The 19,010-nt window shown below is 34.0% G+C and overlaps 1 protein-coding gene across 1 annotated transcript; it reads right to left on the bottom strand.

Moving 5' to 3' along the window:
• Positions 1 to 1,814: 1,814 nt before the first annotated feature.
• On the bottom strand, positions 1,815 to 13,129 carry LOC117929363 (ERI1 exoribonuclease 2-like). The gene is given in 9 exon segments (XM_034849653.1): positions 1,815 to 2,165; positions 2,168 to 2,323; positions 2,326 to 2,447; positions 2,593 to 2,659; positions 2,662 to 2,699; positions 2,701 to 2,765; positions 5,050 to 5,645; positions 12,846 to 12,930; positions 13,042 to 13,129. Coding segments are annotated over 8 exon segments (1,236 nt in total). The 5' UTR covers positions 12,868 to 12,930; positions 13,042 to 13,129; the 3' UTR covers positions 1,815 to 1,995.
• Positions 13,130 to 19,010: the final 5,881 nt, after the last annotated feature.

Consider the following 19,010-nt stretch of genomic DNA (forward strand, 5'->3'; position numbering starts at 1 on the left):
TTAATGTATTTATCTTATACAGTTAGTATAACACTCTTATACAATTGTGCAAATTCCATACACATTTATAAATTATGTCCACATGAGTGTGTGAACATGTTTCCAATTGTTTGACATTTAAAAGAATTAAAACAAATAAACGTTCTTTTATTTTATTTGTGTAATTTAAAAAAAAAAAAAACTTAAGTCATACTATTAAATAACTTTAAAAGGTAAATTATTCAATTCTAATTATGTAGAAAGCAATTGCAAGATGGCCTAAAAATTGAGATGGAGGAGTTTATTTAACCATACAATATATATATATAAATAAATAAAAATAAAAACATGTTAAAAATAGAATTTAGCCCAAATTTATTAATTTATTCATTTTATTTTTTGTTGTGAAGGAAAAAAATTACTTAAGCATAAAAAATATAAATATAAGATAGTTAGAAAATAAAATTTACCCCAAATTATTTATTTATTTATTATTTTATTTTTTGCTATGAAAAAAAAATTATTTAACCTAAAAAAATATAAACATAAGATATGTTAGAAATAGAAATTACCATAAATTTATTTAATTATTTTATTTTATTTTTATAGTAAAGAAGAAAAATGAATAAAAAGTTTATTTAACCATAAAAAATATAAATATATATATTTTTTTCCAATGAAGAAGAACACGTGTGAACAATTAGAATTACAATTGTTCATGCATAAACCAATTTCAAGAATAATTACACAATACACATGTCAGTGTTTAGACTGATCACTCTCTTCCTCATTCATGCACCACTTTAAAAGGGTATTTTTGTTCCTTACCATTAATTATGTAAAATACAGCCCCTTTACACTAATTATCAATCCATCTGCTCCTAAAGTATAATAATCCACATAAATATTTCAGGCGAGAGAGCCAACAGCTTCTTTGGAGGAATAGGAGCTGCCATAGAATTAGACTTAGAAGGTGATGTTTTTCAAGTACGAAGAGGTTGGCCAACTTCTCCAGGTTTTTCCTCTTTCTTCAAGACAAATCATATTTCAACTTCATCATCTTCGCGTCATAAGTAACAGCAAGATATGAATTGGATATGACTATACTTTGAAAACCAGTCATAACTCAGTTAATATGGGCTAAACAATCCGAATTTTAGTACCCAAAGCCAGAAACCTAACCAGGGGAGGCTTACAGAACAGGCCTGAAATACCTGAATACCAAGGAAAAACTGAACGAGTCAAAAATAAAAATAACAGCAAGATATGACTTGCAAATCTTTCAAGTTTCACTTGGTATTATGCTGATATCATTATATTGAATGATGCCAATCCATAGCTTTCAGTCCTTAAACTGGGACCACACATGCTAGTCAAAATGGAAAAAATCCCTGTAATTTGTGATAACTTCACCTTTAAACAGGATGATAACTCAGTTAACATGGGCCTGGCTTGAAAGCCCAATCCCAATTTAGAAACCAAAGCCAGAAGCCTAACCAGAAGAGGCTTACAAAATAGGCCTGAAATACCTATATACAAAGGCAGAAACTGAAACAGCAATTGGTATAAGTCAAAACAAATAACACACACACACACACAAAGGAAATGTAAGACTAGCATCCCAGGTTCAATGCAAGCAACTCTACTAGTCGAAATGCATAGGGAAAACAAAGGGTCTCACTATCACATATTATTAAGATAATTAAGCATGTCTGAGAGCAGCATGTAAGTTACTACCATTCCTCACATTCCCAATTTGTTTCCTCTCCTGTCAATCAAGTCAGTTTCAGAGTTGGCTGGACCTCCCCTTCTCTCTAAAATGACTAGTAGATGCATTTGGCAGACACACTACTATTTATATGTACCAGAAATACCACCAAGCAGCTTTCTCAGGTATATTTGCTTCCACTAAGTGAAAACCCACATTTTTTTTCTTTTTTCTTCTTTTCTTATAGAAGGTAACAAAGCTTAGTTTGCGATCTTAAGGACAGAGAAATCTTCTCTCCCATACATATGTCAAGGAGAAGCCCATTCGAAGTAATGGCAGCGGGCACCTCTAGCTGCAGTCCAGTTCCCACACCCAAAGAAGAAGCTCCCTTGCTTTGGCCCAGGCTTCCTCACCATCCCTTTGCTGCTTTTCACCCCACAGTAGCAATATGGGTGATACTGGAATAGGGAATGGTTGGTTCCCTTAGTTTCTGAGGGTGATATTCAGGAAAAGATGAGAGCTCCGGGGATTGTTTCCAGGACTCTGGGTGGTCAGTAGCTTGCCACATCAGTGAGTTTGTAATGGAGAATTTGAAGCCTCTGTGCATGAGAAAAGCAAGGAGGCGGGCAGTATTTTGGCATCATCCAGACCACAGTGGGCACGACCCTGCCAGGCCAGGCCAGCCATCTCAACTGCCTCTTTTAGATTGCACCACACACCACCAAACACCTCACGGAAAGGAACTTTCAAATTGATCCATCTGGCCAAAGAAGTCCAACAAAGACGATTTTAATTTGCTATGTTATCTAATTTTATGTATTATTCTGTATACATCTAAAAATACGTGCAACCAGATGATGCAGATAGTTCAATTTAAAAAGTTTCCTTTATTTTGAATAACTTACCGGTTAAAATAAGGAGGCTTTCGAATCTTCTTGAATCTGCACTCAGATTCCAACATTACCCGACATCCCAGTTAGACCATGTCACAACAGCAAAGTTGGTGTTCTTATCCCTTCTTCTCAAGCCACTTATCATGCCGAAGTAGAGCTTCGCTTAGGGTTACACCTCTGTCCACCTGGAATATAATAATACAGTAAGAATAAAGTTGAAAATTGACCAAGAAATGTTAAAAGTGGAAAATGAAAATGATATATAGCTAGCCATTCCAATTTTGCTTTACTTCACCAACTGTTGTATCTACTCTATTTAGAGTTTTCACTCTCTACTAACATCATGATATTTTCATCACTATTTCAAGCCAGGTTCTTTTGTTGTCCCTTTTTCCTTCAGAATCTTCAAGTTCTGCCGTATTCCTAAATCTTGTATTGTAATATTCTGAAACAACTGAATTCTACTAGTTTAATCTAATATTATATCATTCTGATATGGCTTAACTCTGCTTTTTTCCCCCTAGGTTCCCTTCCTTTTAAGTTGTAGCACTACAATCAGAAAATTTAGGGTAAGGTTCTGATTGTATTTTCACCCTTCTTTTACTTGCTTTGCTGATTAAGGCTTCATTGAGTTGGGTTGAGTTTCGTTGGTAGGTCAGGTTGACTGCGCTGAACCATTGTTGAGCAATAGATGGTCAAATCCAGATTAAAAAAGACAGCTGTTTTAGTATGAAAACTGAATCCAGATCAGATTGAATCAACTGCAAGCCCCAAATTCTCAACTCTTCACCATCTTTATAAATATTACATCTATTAACCAAGGATCATCCCCTCTTCATCAACGTATCTACGGTTAATATCTTCTCCCAAATTGCTTCCCAAGTAAAAAAAAAAAAAAGAGTTTTAAGAGGAGCACATGATCCCCATATCTCTTTAGCTGGAAATAATAAATTGTTCTCAGCCCTTAGAGAATTATAATTTAAAAGGGGTTGCACCACTTTCAAATAATAATCTATACATTAGCAAAAAAAAAAAAAAACAACTATCAAGTTAACAATAGGACATCCAGATTATACACTAGCCTCTAGACCCTTGACCTAAAAATTTCCCCTGATTGCTTTTTCTCCAGACAAAATAAAGCAAAAATAGACACTCCCCACATGATCTACCCCTGGCATACTAAGCAAAACATTCCTACCTTCCATAGTCCTAGAAAAGCATTAGGCAAAACACAAACAATCCAAACCTAAGATAGTCCATGTGGTAACCATGGCATAAGCCAACCAACTATAACTAGGATCCTGTTTAGCCACCAAATCCCCCTCATAAGATCTTGTTGCTCCATAAATGTCCTCAATCATGTCAACGCGTTCATTAATGAATCCCACCCTTTCATAACCATCAAAATCCCTCTCAATGCCTATGGAGTACCATACATGAAGAGGCCATGGAAGCATTTGATACATGAGAGAGAGAGAGAGAGAGAGAGAGAGAGACAGATGCTTCAAACACATGACATACATGTCGGGCCAGGGTTTTGGCAAGCATAAGCACAGCACGCATGCACATACATTGGGGTTTCCATAGCAGAGAGGAAACATATAAATACATGGCGGGCTAGGGTTTTGGCTAGCCCAACTAAGGTTTGGGTTTCCAAACCTTCATACCAGAGAGGAAACACATAATGTACATGACGAGATAAGGATATGGCTAGTAAGCACAAAGTGCAAGCGAGCAAGCGAGCGAGAGAGAGAGAGAGACTAAGATTTCCAAATCAAAGAGAAAGAAATGAGTCTACAATTACTATTTACCCACCAATAATGCAAAACATAGTAGCTTCAAACACGCCATCATATCCGTCTTCATTGTCATTGTGGCAACGACCTCCTACATGTTTGGTGTTTCCTGAGAGTTTTACCTGAGAGGTGAATTTAGTAGCTAGTTGCACAGTAGTTCTATGGAGAAGAGCAGGAGGAAAGCATCCAGAGTGGTCATGCTGTGTTTAAATTGGAGCTTAGGGTACGAACAAAATAATAGTATTTTTACAGTGCAGAATTGTCAGAACTGGGGTTGAAGAGTTGTTTCCTCAAGTCTCTTTATTTGGTTGAATGATTGTTTGAGGATTGGGACCACTTCTTCAGATTTTTTATTCACTTGCAGGTGTCCTTTGTCTTTGCTTCGGGGTTGCACAGTATTTTCTCTTGGTTGGTTTTCCTTTGTATACATCCCGTTATCAAAGCCCCTTTCGTTCTTTTAGCACTTCTAATACTACACATACTCTGTATGCCCATCAAAAATAAAGTAACATATAATGCAATGCAGTACTAATATTTGTATGCTGATAAGCAGTATGCAAGTGAGCCTCGTGACCTTCACACATTATTCTGTTTCGTTTCTTTAAAATAATTATTCTGATAACAATTTTAGATTGCAAAATGAAAATTACTAACAGAATAGATCCTGACAAACCTGAATTTGCTGGATACCAGTCAGATCCTTGCAGAAATCACTCAAGATCTGATTGCATGTCGGCCGCACATATGTTTGAAAACACGCTTCGAGTTGGCCAGTCACGCTACTCACTATGACAGATGGGAACTCAATTATCTCTTGAGGGTGAGGGTTCTTTCCCTTATCACATGTAGCCTCAAAGTCAATGACCACAAAATACTGGAAATCTTGAAGCATGAACTCATAGGGGTAACCTTGAGAGAAAGCATGGAATGGGGCATACAGAAATTGATTGTCCACAGGAAAAGGATAATATTGGCTCTCAAAAGCATTCAATTGGCACTGCTGCACCTTTTGAGAGTCCGGATAGAAGGTTGGCCATGAACCAAAATCATTCTGATAAATAGGCTTGTTGTGAAACTCATTTGAAGGTTTGAGAGACTCACTGCTTAAAGAACGTTCTCGTTCTACAATATCCCCACCTGCATGAACACTGGTTTCATCTTTTAGCTCAGAGAAACCTTCGATTGGATTCCCTTTACATGGTAGTTTGTAAGGGAATCTCTTGCTCTGGAGGCACTTTACAGATGCCTCACAGTTCCTTTGCATGGTTTCTGCAATCAAAAGCACAAAGTCTTCAATAAACCACCATATTATGATAGAATATATGTATCAAACCAAGATTAACCATAAAACACAAGTCAAGTTATCAAACCAAGGACTCCAATAGTAGTACTTCCTGCTGGCACCCCCAGATAGGGATATGAGAATATAATAGCCTTATTGGGTTTGAACCCTGAGGGGTAGCTCAGTTGGTCCGGCCTTGGGTTTGCTCCCCAATGGTCACCAGTTCGAGTCCCCTCAGGGCCACTGAAGGCTTACCCGGTTGTTAACTTCAAGGCCCCGTGGAATTAGTCGAGGTGCGCATAAGCTGGCTCGGACATCCACGGTTATCAAAAAAAAAAAAATAGCCTTATTGGGTTTGAATTCGGAGAAGCCAAAAGATCTTTTTTAACCTCAACAAGACTTTTATATGCCTATTTAGCTAATCTTACGGTCTAAAAAGGACCTCAATATGGCAGCCAGAAAATTGTTGCTTTTTGTAGAAACTCTATTTTGACTTATGCAAAAAGTTCTTTCATGTTTAATAAAATTATTACACTACTAATACAATCCTTTTAAAATTATGACTTTGACTTCAGCTTTAAATTCCAGATAAAGCCAGAAAAAAGAAACCATCCCAAACAAGACCAATATATATCCAAAAAACCTCAAGTAACAATAAAGAGAAAACTCATACCACCTAAACGAACAAGGAGGGAAAAGAAACAATGGCAAGAGGGCATGTTGATAAATAAGAGGTTGGCATGTGAAATATGGTGCCTAAAAGTGACCAGTATGCTAGATAAACATGGTAGAAATAATGGAACTCAATTCAAGTGTATCGAGATCCATAGAGTGGAGTTTGACATTAAACATATCCTCTTTTTTTTTTATGAGCAAGCGAATATATATAAAAAGGCTTAGAAGCCGCAAAGCATACAGGACGTATATGAGGCTACCAACCCCTCAAACAAAAAACAAAACAACCCAATCCCTATTTGGAGGCTAACCACTCCAAGAAGCCTATTAGGGAGTTCGACTCCATATCAATGTACACTTTAGCCCAACCCCATATATTGTATACAAACGAAGTTTTTAACTTCTGAAGAGCCAACACACCCCCCTTAAAAGCTAGCCTATTCCTTTCCTTCTATATTGTCCAAAAAATGAATAGCGGAATGGATCTCCACACTTTTTTCCTTTTTCTCCCCACAAAAGAGCCTTTCCAACTACTAAGAACCTCCTTTACAGAATTTGGAAAGACCCACTGTACACCACACAACGCAAGGATGATGTCCCACAACCCTTTTGCCACTGTACAATGTATTAGGATATGATTGATCGTTTCCTCTTCGCACCCACACAAGAAACACCGGTTAGGGAGTTGCCACCCTCTTCTCTGCAGCCTATCCAAAGTGAGAACCTTCCCCCAAGTAGCTTCCCAAGCGAAAAAAGCAATTTTGGTTGGAACTTTGTCCACCCAAACATTGCTATGAGGGAAGTCCGCTCCTTCAGTATTTGCCAACACGCTATACACTTTCTTGACTTTAAACAACCCGTCCTCTCCTTTCTTCCAAAAAACCGAGTCTTCTTCCAAAGTTACTCTATAATCCCTCAACTCAAAAACATTAAACATATCCTAGATTACAGAAAAGACTATCAGAATCCATCAATTATATTCAACCTGACAAAACATTACCCCCACTATCAGGGTATGACCACAAAAATCTTATTCCACTATTCCCTCCATTCAGGGCTAATATTTTGTTCCATCAATGAAAAAGGCTCTTTTCAATACCCAAGTTTTTTGGCCCTTTCCCCTTTTCAAATGGTGTTTCGAAGAGCTACATTGAACCAGAGTTTTAAAAGGCTTTTGAGGCTTAAGAAGTTTACTTCAACATGAGGCTCAAAGAAAATGATTCAAGGCATGATCTTGAGGCCTAACAACAACCACAAAGCTAACAGTAAAAGTTTAAGGCTCTTATTAGACACACTCCTCACACCTTGAGACTAGCCTTACGTTAGTACTCTCCACCTTAACAACCAAATATAACCTCTGTTGAGACCTTGAAGATGGAATTTCTTTTCCTTCTTTCCACTTTCTTTATTTATGGACTAGAAATTCCTAAACTTTTTAAATGATTTCTCTCAGGTTTAGATTGATAGACATACATCATCAAAGAAAGCATATCAGAAATAAGTTACATATTTTAAATTCTTTGTGAACTAAGCGAATTTTAAATGCTTAGTTTCTCTAATGATTTAAAGGGGTCTTTTTTTATTTCTTTCTTATACTACATCTTTGTTTTAGTTTATAAATTTAATATAGAATAGTACCCACACCTTACAGGTTGGGTTCAGTTCACTAACAGATATGATCCTTCACCTCTACTTTTTTATGCTTAGTTTTGATTTCACATAAGTAAAAAAAAAAAAAAGAATATATACTTTAAAAAAATTGCATAATGACTACAGAAGTTCAATGTAGATTCCTCCTAGGACAAGAAATAGAGCAGATCTGACCCTGTGAGTTGTACTTTCCTAAGCTTAGATCTTTATATTGGAATTCAAATACAATAAAAATCAGGTATATACAATTGATAAGGTAAGGAAGGGCTCTATCTCTCTAATTGATTTTGTAAATTGGGTGGGTTCTTGGTGAGGGAGGGAGTGGTTGTTTTTGGCGGTCTTCTCCCTTTAGGGTTGTGTCTATTGGTATCCTTTGTATACGTCATGTATACCTTGATGTATAGCTTCCTTGTTTGATATTTTTTAAAATTTACTTTTTTACTTATCAAAAAAAAATGATATGGTAAGTTTGTGAGTATTATATTATATTTTCCATAACCATGTTGCATTCGCTGAAGAAGTGGCCTGGAAAAGAATATACATATCCCAATAAGTTCTCTCTCTATGGAAAGAGCCAAAAGCACAAAAAGGCTGAGAAGGTCAAACATTAACTCGGGAAGGCATAGCTCTCTTCCTCCAAAGGTTCCTCTTCTTTCTTTTAGTAGACCTCCAAATCAAACGAAGAGGAGCTATACTCCAATCTATTTATCCACTGTCTCATAAACCATCCATGCCACCCTTTTAGTACAACTCTAGAACTGTCTGCACCATAGCCAAAAGCACTGCCACCAGAAGGAAAAGAAAAGACCGCTCCAAAGCCAATTTGTAATGAATTAGAAGATAATTTACTTCTTCACATATAAGCACCGCCATGGAGATATTATTTTTTTTATCAATAAGCAGAAAATTGTATTGGAGATATTATTTTTTTTATCAATAAGCAGAAAATTGTATTGCAAAGAGGCGCTAAAGTAGCAACCCACAGAATTACAGTATAGAGAAACCCACCCCCTTACAAAAGGCCCAAAACAACAAGGAAAAAACAAAAAACCTTCTCCCTTATCGCAAACACACCCAATCTATAAAATCTATTAAGGTCGAAGGACCATCTTTTATCCACAATTTGGTTTCCGACCAAAGTAAATACACAAAAGAAGCTTTCAGCCTTTGAATGGACAGCACGCAATCCTCAAAAGTAATTGTATTCCTAGCCTTCCAAATGACCCAAAACAAGCATAACGGTCCCACTTGCCACACCACCTTCCTCTTCTTACCCATAAAAGATCCCCTCCAACCTAAAAGGGTTTCCTTTACCGAAAAACGAAAAACCCAAGATACTCCAAAAAAAAAAAAAAGGAGATATTTCAACTCATAAACAAGCATAGGGGGAAAAAAACAATACCGCTATGGAGATATGGAGATATTTCAACTCATAAACAATACCTAGAAACTCGTACGACAAAAAAATCCAAGAAAGAAGGGGGAAAAAACACCTTGGTTCAAAACAAACCGCAATATATCTCCCTCCAAGAAAATCCAACCTCTTCCATTCCTTCCAAAGAATCATTAAATGGGAATAGATGGTACATCTTGCAAGGCTTAATGAGAGTTCATAAGAAACTGAAAGGATTCAGGAATTGGATGATGTTATGAATTTCATGGATAGCTTTATAGAAAAATTTGTATTAGCACTGACAGAGGTGTCAACAGACGGTTGTGGTCAATGCTAGAAATGAGGGGTATAATAAAGAAAAGTTGAGTGCTTAAGAAATGATATGGCTTTTAACAAGCGCAGCTAAAAAAGGGGACGTTGAAATGGATGAATAGGAAGTGGGGATGCAAATCAGCGCATGCTGAGTCAAGATTTACTTAAACTCAACTGGAATTAATCTCAGCTAATTGAGGGAAAGTATTGCTAAAAGGTTTACTTACCAAGACCACATGACAACTGATATTTTTACCAATTAAGTTGATTTAATCACATGACCACAAAAAGGAAAAAAAAAATATTAAGACTAGAACAAATATCTGCTCTAGGATAAGTTGAACAACATGCCAAGATAAAGCTGATCCACACTCAATTTAGGATCTAAATACTTAGGCCAAATTCAGACCAACCCAAACTACAGGCGTCCCTCATCCACCTATGAATATCACACCAACTTGGCTCAGGCCATTCGAACTCTCACAGGAAAGACAATAAAGCATAGAGAAATAATTGCACTATGAAAAACTAACAGGTAGCACCAATAGGTGATCAAATGTGATGTCAATTGAGATGTCCAATCATGGGCGGCAAGCAAAATATGGCTCAAGTTGAAGGTGGTATGAAAATAAAAGAAATGCCAAAAAAAGGTGGACTAACAAAAATAAGCCAGAAATTAATTATCTACATTAGATGTAAAATACTGCTTGGATCAAGCAAAATGACAAAATGGCAGAACAGAAAAACAAGAGTTTTTTTTTTCCCCTTTTTTATATAGAGCAGTAGAACAGCAAAACAAGATTACATATACTACCTAAAATACTTGGATAAGCAAGGTTATATTGTACATGAGCTTAAAGAATAATAAGGTTTTGCAATGCACTACAATTTTTGTTTGTTATTTACAAAGATATGAACCTCTTGACAAAACTAAATATTTAAACCTAGAGCATTTTGATCTGATCCTAAAAGCCAAAGACCATTTTGGCGAATGAACAAAAGCATCTTTGGATATGTTCCAGTTCAATAGACTCACATAACCATGTGCCTTGATGGCAACTTACACTACATCTTTATGGTGAATGAAGAAAAGTATCTTTGGATATGTTCCAGTTCAATAGACTCACATAACCATGTCAGTCTTGATGGCAACTTACACCACGTCTTGATGTCATCCCCGCTTATTGAACTTTGTTAATCTTTTACAAGTTTATACAACATGTCTTATCACTGGTATAAGTATCTCTAGTCCTTTTCCATAAAATAAAAAAAATAAAAAAGATCGAAATCAATCCCTTTTTCCCTTTGTTTTTCTCTTTTTTCTTTTTTCTTTTTTCTTTTTCTCTTCTTTTTTTTTTTTCTCTTCGGTAAGGTATTCATTAGAAAACATCAAATGGGGCCACCCAAGATCATAGGGAATATGCAAGAGATACCTCAGCAAAAAGGAAAAGAAAGTAAAAGGCAAAGATATCAAACAGCTGTCAGACCCTTGTACAACCCATTCTACATTTAAAGTCTAACAAAGAACCTCCCTTCAATGGCATGATCCTCATCCATGCCTACAAGGACATCACAATAACATCCTCTATATTCCTTTCTGAGTAATGAACCCCATCAAAATTATCTTATTATGGCTCATTCTTCCAAGAGCACCAGGTCAAACAGCAAAGGAGGTAATTCTCACACCTCCCGTGTATTCTTCTTGATAAACTTATGAGCCAGAAAGATGCACATCCCTCACAAACTTGGGAGAATCATACTAACCCAGAAAGTGGGAAGAACATCAACTACAACTCTTGAGCCACTGAGTGGATCAAGAGATTACTTGCTGCCTAACTCTTCCTGCACATGCTGGACCAGTTAAACGAGTCTATTTTCATACATCAGCTTGTTGATAGTAAGAATCTTCCTCCAAATCACCTCCTGGGCAAAGAATGCTATTTTGGAAGGACATGCCGATATCAAGTCTTTGATGCAGGGAATATGGAACTGACCTTTGAATCATTGCCTTGAACGTATCAACCACGGAATTACCCTCATTAGTAATATGCCACCTCTCTTGATATCCATCGCCTCCCAAAAGAACCTCAATGAAGCAAATCTGAAGCATATATGCATCAACCATATCCAAATTTCCAAATTGGACTTCAAACATTCAAGTATAATTAGGGCTAGAGACGAGCCAAGCAGTAGGCTGCTCAAGCTTGGCTTAAAAAATTAACAAACCACAAAAGAATGAACTTTGCTGGCTAATCTCAAGAACAGAACTATCTTTAGTAAGCCTCAAATCAACCCAATCTCAAAGCAACACCAAGCAACTCAATTTGTTTTGATTTCTCAGAGAGCAGTAGACTGCTCAAGCCTGGCTCAAAAAAGATAACAAACCTTAAGAATAGTATTAGTAGTGGTTCAATTATCCAACAAACAATCTCAATGATGCCTTCAAATCTAGGCAATCACAAACCGAACGCAGATAGTTCAACTTGCCTTACAGCCCTAATCAGTATTGCACACAAATAAAATCATGACAATCTTTTTTGACACCAACACAACTTATATCCAAAACATCAAACTAAAAAATCCAACCAAAACTACACTTGGGCACAAAAGATGTATTTTACACCAACAGACCCAAACTCTACATTCCAACTCTAGCATTAACATTTCATATCCATTTTAAAATCAAACCATTCCCTTTATATAAAATATCTTTACACCCCACTCCACATAAACATCACTCCACTCATGCCCCCATTACTAGAATATCCACCAACTGGTACATTGAAGCCTAAGGAGAGCAAAATTACAAAATAATAAATCAAAATAACAGAACCCATACAAAAAAACAATTTAAATTACATAACAATAACTCACAATATACAAAACCATTATGAAAATTTTTTATTCCTTTCACGTTCCACTGCACTCTAGGGCACACAGGAAACCCTAATTAACTCCGAAAACACCATACGAACCCAGCAAAGGCAAAAATTAAAAGCAAAAAACCACACATTATGATCAAATCCCTTCAAATCCATGGCACAAATATCAAATCATTTCATTATCAAACAACAATTCTTTAAAAATTCAAATCTCAAATAAGGAATCGAACCGAAGATCAAAAGATCAAAGCTTCAAATTAATAAAAGTAACCTACCTTTATGCTCTAGGGCAATCATGATGGTGAATGTAGTTGTGATCCACAAGCGAGTACATGAGATCCCCCAATGAATTTTCCCAACCTGTAAACGATCGCATCAACCAAACAGAAAACCAAAAAATTAAACCCACAAGAAAAAAAATTGAAACTTATTTATAGAGAGAGAAAGTGTAGAGCGAGAAAGTGAACAAACCTGGCTTGAGAAGAAGTGCCGGGGAAAAACAAAATTCCCAAATTTACATAAAACCTATCATATAATAAAAAATAATAATAATATCTATTAAATAATAATTATTATAATAATATTAATTAAATGGAAAGTATTTTTGGGAAGATTTTAACGTCACCGGGTGGGTTTCTAACAGCGAAGGTGATTGGATGGAATATTACACGTGTCAGTAGGCAATGAATATGGGCCACAGAGTTGTTGTCACCTAAGATATTTTGGAGAAGGGTGAGGGTTGAATGATTCTCCGCCGTCGGTTGTGTGGACTCCATGGGTCTGATTTCTTTGATTTGTGAAACCAATAATCCACCCATCATGGCGTGACAATGATCTAGGAATCCTAGATTTGTAATGTGGGACCCAATTTCCGGGTTTTATTTCTAGGATATGCGTATTTTAAATTATTTTCTGTTGTTTTTTATTTACTAATATATGACCGAAATTCTTTTTCATTAGGGAAAAGTTTTGATTAGGAAAAGATAAAGACACATTTGGCCACGTTTCCAAAATAATTTTCAAAGAAAAATTATTAACAATAATTTCCAAAATTAGGTACTAAAAAATAGTTGCCATGTATGCTAGAATAAAAACTTATTTTCTATATTTTTAAATATCTTATATCTATAATTTTTTATTTTTTATTTTTTATATTTATATAATTATTTTAATATTTATCCATATTTTTGTTTTTTAATTATTTTTTTCTAATTTATCTTTTGTTTTAAATTTTTATTACCCTCTTATTTGAGAAAAATGAGATTTGATTTACTAATACGAAAATATATGAAAAAATAACCTTAAATTTTTTAAATTATTATCTTTATCTATTTAAAAATAATTTAAATACATATACTTTTTAATGAGTCATCTAATTATTTCAAAAAATGTACTTTTACTTACCATATCATCCAAATCAATTAACAACTGCAGTCCTTCATCTAAATGTTTTCCTTTCTTTTAATGTTTTATTATGATTATTATTAGTATTATTATTTTATTTTATTTTATTATTTGATATTTTTCTTTTTCTATAAACAAACACCTCGTAGGATTCTTATTTTGGTTTCCTAAAAATGTATAAAATGTTGTGCAAAAAAATCCTATTTAAATAGAATTAATATTTTTTTATTCCTAAAATTTTAATAGGAAATATTGTCAGAAACCAATTTGGAAAATCATTTTGATTTTTAATTTCATTACCCCAATGAAAAAACCATGAATGATCAAAAAGGCGATAGAAAAAGGTATAAAACCAAGCATCTATATAATCATGACAATCATAAGACTTTGGTTTAAAATTTTCTGAAAATGTTTTGTGAGTATTAGTAAACCATGAATGATCAAAAGGGTGATAGAAAAATGTATAAAACCAAGCGTCTATATAATCATGATAATCATAAGATTTTGGCTTAAAATTTTCTGAAAATGTTTTGTGAGTATCAGTAGACTGACCCCACAATTTGTGAGTAAGTACTTTGAAAATTTTGCATTTTGAATAACAAATTTCTGTAGAAGCTTCATTTTGAATGTGGGAGATTTCTACAAACTCAGTATCCACCAGAATAAACTCATAGAATCTACGAGTTTTATCTAAATTGTTTTAAAGGAAATACTTTCCTTTGGAAAAGATTTTTGAAAGATCTGGTTTCCCAGAGTTTGAAATTTGAAAAGGTTCAAGAACCTATACCTTCAAAGTATGGCCTTATCCACATACTGTTGATTTTGACTTGAAGAAATCTTTTGAGCGAAGGTTTGTTTGGGCTGGTTTGAAGGCAGATTTCCAAGAACTTGAAATCTGTTTTGGCTTTGAGATTTGGGTTTTTCTTGATGGGCCTAGGGCATTGCATAAGAGGCTTTTGTGGTCTTTGAGGATTTATATTTTTGAAAGCTCATTTTCCTTGTAAAAACTCACATGAAAAAAAATCAGGACGAGAGTTTGAATCTCCTTTGATAAATTCAATTTCAAAATAAAAAACTGACAAGATGGCTTGCCATCTTGCAAATATGTGTTTTGAAACAATATTTTGAACATCTTTTTAAAGAATTTATTTTGTGCTTTTGCAATCAACACGAAGAAGGATTTTTTTGTTAAAAACATCTTCATGAAATTTTTGAATGCATGAAACTATTTCCAAAATCTCTTTTTTGATTGTTGAATAATTTTCTTGTGGTCCACTCTATAATGAAAACGGATAATGGAGATTTTATTTTGAAAATCTCTTTTGAGTATGCCATCATATCCTATGTTAGAGGCATCTATCTCTATAATAGGAAAGGCATCGGGGTTGAGGATTCCTAAGCAAGAAAGACTCTTGACCTGTTCTTTGACTTGTTTGACTATGTTTGTATGTTCCTGCGTCCAAGGCTTTGGGGTTTTCCTAAGCCTGGAAAAAAAGGTTTGATTGTGGTTTTAAGGTTAGGGAAAAAGTCTAAAACATGGTTTAGACTTTCTAAGAATCTTTGAAGTTGGGTCTTGTCCTTAATTTCATCAGGGAATTTACTTCCAGATTCTATAGACCTTTGAATGGGTTTAATAGTACCTTGGTAGATTTCAAAGCCTAGAAATCTAATCCTAGTTTGGAACAATTTAATCTTAGGGGCGGAGACAACTAAATCGTTATCCCTAACAATCTTTTGAAAAGTTTCTAAGTGTTTGAAGTGTTGTTCCAAAGAATTTGAAAATATAAGAATATCATTAATGTATACTAAAGAGAAATTAGCATAGGGATTGAAAATGTCGTTCATTATATTTTGGAATTCTGAATGAGCATTTTTCAAACCAAAAGGCATCACATTTCATTCATAATGCCCAAATGGAACAGTGAATGTAGTTTTATATTTATCTTTTTCATGAAGCTGTATTTGCCAAAATCCAGACTTTATATCAAATTTTGAGAAAATTGAAGCATTATGGAAACGTCCAATAAGGTCTCTCTTGTTAGGTATAGGATACCTTATCCATTTGAGAGCCTTATTCAAAGGCTTGTAATTAATTACACGTCTAGGGGCGCCTCTTTCAATTTCCGAAGGTCTTTGAACATAGAAAGCAACACAACTCCTAGGGGATTGGCTTTTTCTAATTAGATTTTTATCCATTACATCTTTTATTTCTTCCTTACAATACTCAAGTAATTGAGCATTCATTTAAATGGGTTTTGCTTTAGTAGGAATTTGTCTTTCATCAAATCCTTCAACATAAGATAAGGAGACTTTATGTTTCTTTTTATTCCAAAAAACATTGGGTATAGAATAACATAAATCTATTTTGATTTGGCCTTTTATTTTTTCAATTCTTGTTTGAATTTCTTTTTGTAAAATATTTTCTTCTATTCTTCTATAATGTATTTCTTTTCCTAGAAATTTGATTTGTTGTTTTTTCTTTTGAATTAGATTAACTTGATTATCAAGACAATTCAATTCTTTTATCTTTGGAGGACTAAGAAAGTTAAAGTAAATTTCTTGTCCTTAAAAAATAGTTTTGATTCATTTTGCATTAACTCTAAAATGATAGAGGAGGCTAAGGAAAGGTGTTCCTAAAATTATTTTTTTGTTCATGTCTTTTACCAATAAAAATGAAATTTTATAACAAATATTTTTGTTACAAACATGAACATTTGAAATTTTGTAATTTATCTGTAATAGTTGTTTGTTTGCCCCTACAGTTGTCTGAAGAGTTTGTTCAAAATATCTAATAGGAATTAATCCTTCTTAGATATAGTTAATATCAGCACCAGAATCAACTAATGCGATAATTTTTTTTTGAAAAATCAGGTTTGATAAAAAAATTTATTTTGATGTGCCATTTTTGAGTTATCATTTTTGTTATAGTGTTTACAAACAATTGAGAAGATTCTCCTTCTTCCAATTGCTTATTTTCAATATTTTCGGGTTCTTCAATAATTTGATTTTTTTCCTTTTTCTAAGATTTTAGTCTTGTTTCTAAGTCTTCATTTTGAACTATCATTGTGTTGATTTGAAGTTTTATTTGACTAATTTCATTTTGAATGTCCTGTATTCCTACAGACCTAGGTTTACTGGCGAACTTATCTAATACAGTTTTTAGGTTGTATTGGTTATTGTTTTCTGGATTCCTGTTATTACTTTGTTTTTGAATTTCTAAATACTTTTTAAAGTATTCCCTTTGAAGTTCTTTATCAGAAACGTTTTCTATGATTTTTATGAGAAAGTTTGACTCATTAGATATCATATTAATTTGTTTGATTTGGCAAAGACAGTTTTCTACACAATCACAAGATGATTGGGAAGAAAAACTGGTTGACTCATTTGAAGAACTTTCTTCAATCGGAAGAAATTGGTTATCACTAGATGTTTCCATCGGGAACTGACTAGACGAATCAGACTCAATTTTGATAAGGTTTATCATTTGTCTTTTGAGACATTTTCCTATGTCTAGATCAACAATGATTTCTTTGATTTATTGGGAGCTATATGCCCCTTTTTGCCACATTTGAAACATTTAATGTTTTTTTCATCATTCTTTTTAGAGAGAAAGTTTTGATATTTTTTATTTGAATGTTTCTTTCATTTGGGTTTCCTATAAAAGGGTTTTTCTTTTAAATTTGAATATTTCTTATTTGTTCTTTTCCTTTTAGACTTATAGAACTTTTCTTGTCTAACTGATGGAGGAAGAGGAATGTCATACCCATATTGGGCACAAAAAGATCCTAACTCTTTCTTGGCAGATTTAAAGTCCTTTTTTATGTTAGTATTTACTTTGATCAAAGAGCAAAGATTTAATGCTTATCGGCTAACAAAGTTTGCTAGTTGTCCATATGTTAAAGAATCATAGGGGATAATACCATTGTACATCTCTTTGATCCTTACCTATACTCTTTGACTAAAAACTTTGGGTCTCATTTAGAAAACGTTCTTTCCAATAGGGTTGGTTACAATTTGTTCTTGAGTGTACTTTGGCAAAGTATACTTCTTTATACCATTTATAATCACTCAATTTCTCAATTCCTAGTCATCTTGTGATTGTGTAGAAAACTATATTTGCCAAATCAAACAGATTAATATGATATCTAGGGAGTAAAACTTTCTCATAGAAATCATAGAAAAAGTTCCTGATAAAGAACTTCAAAGGGAATACTTTAAAAAATATTTAGAAATTCAAAAACAAAATAATAACATGAATCCAGAAAACAATAACCAATACAGCTTAAAAACTGTATTAGATAAGTTCGCCAGTAAACCTAGGTCTGTAGGAATACAGGACCTTCAAAATGAAATTAGTCAAATAAAACTTCAAACCAACTCAATAATAGTTCAAAATGAAGACTTAGAAACAAGACTAAAAGTCTTAGAAAAAAGAAAAAATCAACTTATTGAAGAACCCGAAAACATTGAAAATACGCAATTGGAAGAAAGAGAATCTTCTCAATTGTTTGTAAACATTATAACAAAAATGATAACTCAAAAATGGCACATCAAAATAAAACTTTTTATCAAACCTGATTTTTCAAAAGAATTTATCGCATTAGTTGATTTTGGTGCTGATATTAACTGTATCCAATAAAGATTAATTCCTGTTAGATATTTTGAACAAACTCTTCAAACAGTTGTAGGGGCAAACAAATATTCATAAAATAAATGGCAAATTCAATTTGAAAATAAACTTAGAACATGACTTTGATACCAATAAATGCATGATCGAGGATGAACAGAAAATGAATAGAATGAAGAACACTTCAATCTGAAAATCAATAAGAACTTTGAAGAAATCTCCCAGTTAAATCTGGAAGAGTCACAATGGTCTCGCTTAAAACTCAAATAACTTTAACAGAGTTTCTATGAAGTACTCAGACTTTCAAAATAGAAGATGAAAGAGAAGATGAATATGATGCACAATAAAAACTAATGCACGATTGAATTTGAAATTGAAAATTTCATTCACATAATCAAATTACAAGAAC

Source organism: Vitis riparia, chromosome 13 (genome assembly GCF_004353265.1).
Source record: "Vitis riparia cultivar Riparia Gloire de Montpellier isolate 1030 chromosome 13, EGFV_Vit.rip_1.0, whole genome shotgun sequence".
In the NCBI taxonomy this organism is placed as follows: Eukaryota; Viridiplantae; Streptophyta; class Magnoliopsida; order Vitales; family Vitaceae; genus Vitis; species Vitis riparia.